This window comes from Fonticula alba (genome assembly GCF_000388065.1).
Source record: "Fonticula alba strain ATCC 38817 unplaced genomic scaffold supercont2.11, whole genome shotgun sequence".
NCBI classification, from domain to species: domain Eukaryota; order Rotosphaerida; family Fonticulaceae; genus Fonticula; species Fonticula alba.
The window spans coordinates 328,103-333,224 of NW_009242981.1; the positions used below are offsets into that span (position 1 = coordinate 328,103).

Consider the following 5,122-nt stretch of genomic DNA (forward strand, 5'->3'; position numbering starts at 1 on the left):
CCCAGCCACTCGGTGTTCGTGCAGGATCTCGGCCACCGGCTGGCCGCGGACTTTCTGGCCTTCCGCGAGGCGGCCGGCCTGCCGAGCTCCGGCCCCGGCTCGGCGGCGGTGGTGGTGGTGGCCTTCGGGCTGGGCAATGTCGGGGCGCCGGCCCTGCGGGCAAGCTCCGACTATGTGACCTTCTGCCAGTCGACCGCGGGCGAGGCGGTGGCGCCGGCGCGGGCGTCCCTGGCCGGCCTGCAGGGGACCTTCGCCGGGCGTGAGCGTCTGGCGGCGGCTGGGCGCGTGGCCGCGCTGGCCAGCCCGCCGCAGATGCAGCTGGCCTTGCTGGTGTGTGTGCGGAATGCCCTGCGCGCGCGGCTCGGCCCGGCCGGGCCGGCCCTCCGCGTGGAGGCCTTCGATCCGGTCTTCGACGAGCGGGACCGCCAGGTCCTCCGGGCGCTAGGCATCACCCCGCTGACGGTGAATGAGGTGCGTGCCGGTGGCCGTTGCGTGTCCATGTCCGTTTGTGTGTGTGTGTGTGTGTGGGCCTGGGGTTGCTTTTCCCCGGGTCGTGTGGTTTTTTTTTCCCCTTGCCCGCCTGGGTGCTCTGTTTTTTTTTCCCTCGCCCCTTCCCCCCTGCCCCGGCTGTGGCGTGTCTTCCGGCGCAAGCGGCCTGTCTGTGCCTGACGCTCTCCTTGTTGTTGCCGCTCGCCGGGCGACCATCACATGTGGTCCCCCTTGTGCCGGGGCTCGCGTGGGCATGGCTCGTGGCCGGCCGCGCAGGCCGGCCGCCGCCGGGCCGAGACCCCCACGCTCTTCTTCATGCCGCACTGCGACCGGTTCCTGTATGATGCTCTGTTGGATGAGAATCTGGCCGACGGGCGGGACACCCTGGCCCGGTGCCTGGTGTTTGGGAACTTCCTTGCCCGGTACGCGGACCCGGGGCTCGGCGGCCCGGAGGCCCTGGTCCAGAGTGGGTTCCACAGCCTGGCGGCCGTGGTGCGGCAGGCCCGGGTGCTTGCCGGGCTGGACGCCATGCATGAGCGCCGGACATGGGCCGGGATGGCGGGCGCCGGTGCCCCGGCCGACCCCCTGCCGGTGGCCCTCTTCGACGAGGCCTTCAGCGACTGCCGGCTGCAGAGCTTCCGCCCGGCGGCGGCGGCGGCGGCGGCGACCGGTCGCCGGCCCGGCCAGGCCGGTGGTGGTCGGGCGGGTCAGGCAGGCCAGGCGGGCCGACGCGCCGCCGGGCCCGGGCCGGCCTCCCGCGGCTGAGCGTGCGCCCCCGCGCGCGCGCGCGCGCGGAATACACATCCACACAGGCGCAAGCAGACGCGCACACACGCGCACGCATGTCCAGAGGACCAGGGCAGGCGGGTCTGTTGTGTGCGCACGCCGAGGGGGAGGGGGCGGGACCTGCGGCGGCGGCGGCGGCGGCGGCGGCGGCGGCGGCGGCGGGGACGGGCACGCGAGCGGCGCGGTTGGCTGATGATCGCGGCATCGCTTGCCGGGCGTTGGCATGTGGGGCCGCCGGCGTCGGCATCTCGGGCCCCTCGGGCCGCTGTCCCCGGCGGCGGCGGCGGCGGCGGGGGCGGTGTCCGGTCGCCGCACAGGCCCGGGGGCCAGGCTGTCGCGGGCGTGCCGGCGAGTGTGTCCCTGCGCGCCGGGCGCGGGAGGCGGACCCGGGCCGTGTTCTCATGCGCCCCCTGGGTGGCGGCCGCGCCGGCCAGAGGGCCAGGAGGGGGACACCGCCCCCGGGGCTCGGGGACGCAGGCAGGCAGGCAGGCAGGTAGGCAGGCGGGCAGGCAGGAGGGCCAAGGCCAAGCGCGGCCACATCGTTCGGCGGTGCGGGCGCCGGCGGCCCGGTCGGGCGCCCCCCCCCCCGAGCCCCGGGCGACCCACGGAGGGGGCACCCGAACCGGCGACCGGGGCGGCATTCGTCCCAGCGCCTCCGCCCCCCTCGCCCCCCCCCCCCCCCGGCCCTCCCGCGGGAACCCCTGGCCGGGCGGGCGGTGTCGGTTCTGGCCGAGCGGTCTCCGGAATTTGGCCGTTCTGGGAGAGCCCCGGCGCTGTTGGCCCGGCGCGCCAGCCACCGATGATCGGCCCCGGCCCGGGGGCCGGGCCCGAAGGGCCAGTGGAGCACCCGACAACGAATGCTTGCCGGCCGGGCGCCGGCCCGCGCCGGCGACCGGTGAGCGGGCCCGGGCGGCGCGATCCCGCACGCCCGGGCCGCGGACGCGCCGATCGCCCCGGGGTACTGCTGGCCCGCGCGCGCGCGCGTGCGCGCACCGGCACAACCTTGCACAGGCGTACGCACGGGCGCGTGCGCGCGGGTATGCGCCCCCCGCCGCCCCCTGTCCTTCGGCTCGCGTGCCATGCACAGGGGAACAGCGCCCCGGCCGGAGAGAGAGCATGCCGCGGCCCTGGCGCGGCCACATTTTCGGGCGCCCTCATTTCGGAGCCCTGGGCCCCGGGGCCGCCCCCAGCAATTACCTCCTCTCCCCCGCGCCCCCTCCCTGCCCATTTCGCTGCCCTCCGCCCTCTCTATCCTCCCTTTGTGCCTGGCCCGGGGCTTCGCCTTTGCCCCCTCCCCCTCCCGCTCGCCGCCTGCGGCGCGCCGTCGGCCGAGGCCCCTCCCCCCCCCCGCCAGCCATGTCGGATCTCGTTGTCAAGGCGGCCTCCGAGCTGTCCAAGAGCCTGGCCGGGGTCATCCACCTGGGCTGCGCATTGCAGTTTGTCGACCAGGAGGGGTCCGAAGGCCGTGCGGCCGAGGCGCCGGGCGCCAGCGACCCGGCGCCCGGGCCCTTTGCCCTGTCCAAGGAGGACGCCCTGCGCCAGATTGCGTGCGTGCTTGCGCCCGGCCACACGGCCGCACAGGCGCGCGGCCTCCTGTCACCACCTGCCATGTCGCTGACACGCCGCCCCCCCCCCCCCCTGCGCTTTTGCCACACACACACACACACCCCCCCCCCCCCCCCCCCCCCCCCCCCCCCCCCGCCCCCCATAGGTCCATCGTCTCCACACCGCCGGAGGACCCGGTCGCCGTGAAGGAGGCTCTGAACAACCACCAGAAGCGCCCCCGTCGGCGGGCCTCGCCGGGGGGCCTCCCGCCGGGGGCCATCCACAGCGAGCCCGATGTGCCGGTGGTGGCCCTGGTGGCCGTGCGCCCATGGCAGGGCGAAACCGTGCGTCCCCCCCCCCCCCTCCGACCCGCACAGCAACCCCCCGCCCCCCATGCTCCGGCCCCTGACCCGCGCCTCGCATTGGACCCGCAGTTCGCGCCGGACGATGAAATTATCACCTGCTCGCGGACCGGCCGGCCGCTGGCCTTCGCGGTGGTCCAGGACTCGGCCCTGTTCCGCCAGCGCACAGCGCCTTCGGCGGAGGCGGCGGCGATGTCCACGCCGACGGCCGCCCCGGCACCCGGCGAGGACACCGCCACCAGCGGCGAGCCGCCGCCCCTGGTGCCCCCCCGCATGCCGCCCGACGGCATGGGAATCTCCGGGCTGAAGGGCTATGTGCCGAGCCTGGACCCGAACTGCTTCGACTACATCGAGGAGCCCATCTACTTTGCCATGCGCCGGGCCTGGGACCGGTGCGCTTTTCCCCTGCTGCCTTCTCGCCCCCCCCCTCTGGCCCATGCGCGTGACTCACACTCCCCTTGCCCGCGCCCGCGCCGCCTCCACACCAAACAAGGCTCCCCCTGGAAAATGTCCAGATCGCCACGCTGCCGATGGTCGGCGGCGGGCCGACGGCCGGGCGCCTCACCCGGCCGGTGCGGTCCTTCACCGAGCTGGGGGACTTCTCGCTGGCCGACCTGGACAAGCGCGTGGCCGATGGGTATGTGGTCCGGTCGGTGTCGGGCTTCCACCTGGCCTGCTTCCGCATGCGGGCCCCCTTGCAGTTGACCAGCCACTGCGTGCCGCACATCCTGGCCGAGTCGGACCTGCCGCCGGTCTTCCTGCTGACGAGCGCCGCCTCGGCCGGGTGGCACAGCGCCGGCGAGGCGCTGTACGGGGTGGCGGTGCTGTCGGACGCCCTGGCCCCGGCCGGGGTGATTGGCCACCAGCGCAGCCACTCGTGCTGCACGTGCAATTGCGTGCCGGCCGATGCCCCGGCCCCCGGGCTGGGGGAGGTCTTCCTGCGGCGGGTGGCCGCGCCGGAGCTGCCCACCCGGCTGGGGCTCATTTGCCGGGGGTCGCCGTTTGCCTCGCCGTCGGCCGGGGCCGCGGCGGCGCACGCCCACCCGGGGCCGGCGGCCCCCCCGGCGGCCCTGGCGCCGCAGCACCGGCGCCACCGGCCGCACGACACCCTGGACTATTGGGTGACCGGGTATCGGCTGGTGTCGCTGCATGCGCCCACGCGGGCCGTGGCCATTCGCCGGCTGCGCACGTACTTCCTGCTGTCCAGCCGGGACTTGGAGCACCCGCTGCTGCGCCTGGTGCAGCCGGTGCCCCTGGCCACGTCGCCGCTGGACCGGGGCCATGTGCGCAGCGGCCGGCACGAGCGCATCCTCCTGGCGGCCGGCTTCCGCCCGGGGGACATCGAGGCCTGGCTGGCGTACGAGTATGACCGGCTCTTCCCGGAGGGGCTGTCGCACTTTGTCTACCCGGCCGGCATGCCCGTGCGCCTGGGCCATCCGGTGTGCGTGTGCCCGCAGGCCCTGCCCCTGGCCTCGGCCTCGCAGCTGGACCTGCTTCCGGTGGACCGGCACCTGTCGCCGGCGGCCTCGGATCCGGCTTCGCACGAGGGGTTCCCGGCCGCCGGGGCGGCCTTCCTCCGGCATCCCTCCGCCGGCCTGGGCGAGGGGGCCTCGGTCATCGGGCCGCTGGCCACCACCGACGTGTCCATGGTCCGGACGCCGCTGACCGGCCTGTCCTCCTGGGAGCGGGTGGTCGTGCCGGTATGTGGGCCTGGCAGCGCCGTGTCTTCCCTTCATCCTGTTCCATCCTGTTCCATCTTGTTCCATCCTGTTCTATCTTCTTCATCCTGTTCCATCCTGTTCTATCCTGTTCTATCTTCTTCATCCTGTTCATCCTCTTCACCCTCTTCATCTTTTCCGTCTTCATTGACATCTTACTCCTCCCTCCGCAACCCCCCCCCCCCCCCCCCCCCCCCCCCCCCCCCCCCCCCCCCCCCCCCC

General features: G+C 74.9%; 2 protein-coding genes across 2 annotated transcripts in view; both read left to right on the forward strand.

Moving 5' to 3' along the window:
- H696_05482 (hypothetical protein) overlaps positions 1–1,254 on the forward strand; it is a gene marked incomplete at both ends in the record, with an annotated part of 2,107 nt that extends 853 nt beyond the window's left edge. The window contains 2 exons of the mRNA XM_009499305.1: positions 25–471; positions 766–1,254. Coding sequence (XP_009497580.1) covers positions 25–471; positions 766–1,254 — 936 coding nt within the window. The remainder of the gene's footprint in view (positions 1–24; positions 472–765) is intronic.
- Positions 1,255–2,631: 1,377 nt separating this feature from the next.
- The window catches only part of H696_05483 (hypothetical protein), a gene marked incomplete at its 5' end in the record, with an annotated part of 12,140 nt that continues 9,649 nt past the window's right edge, over positions 2,632–5,122 (forward strand). The window contains 4 exons of the mRNA XM_009499306.1: positions 2,632–2,822; positions 2,987–3,140; positions 3,255–3,574; positions 3,676–4,882. Coding sequence (XP_009497581.1) covers positions 2,632–2,822; positions 2,987–3,140; positions 3,255–3,574; positions 3,676–4,882 — 1,872 coding nt within the window. The remainder of the gene's footprint in view (positions 2,823–2,986; positions 3,141–3,254; positions 3,575–3,675; positions 4,883–5,122) is intronic.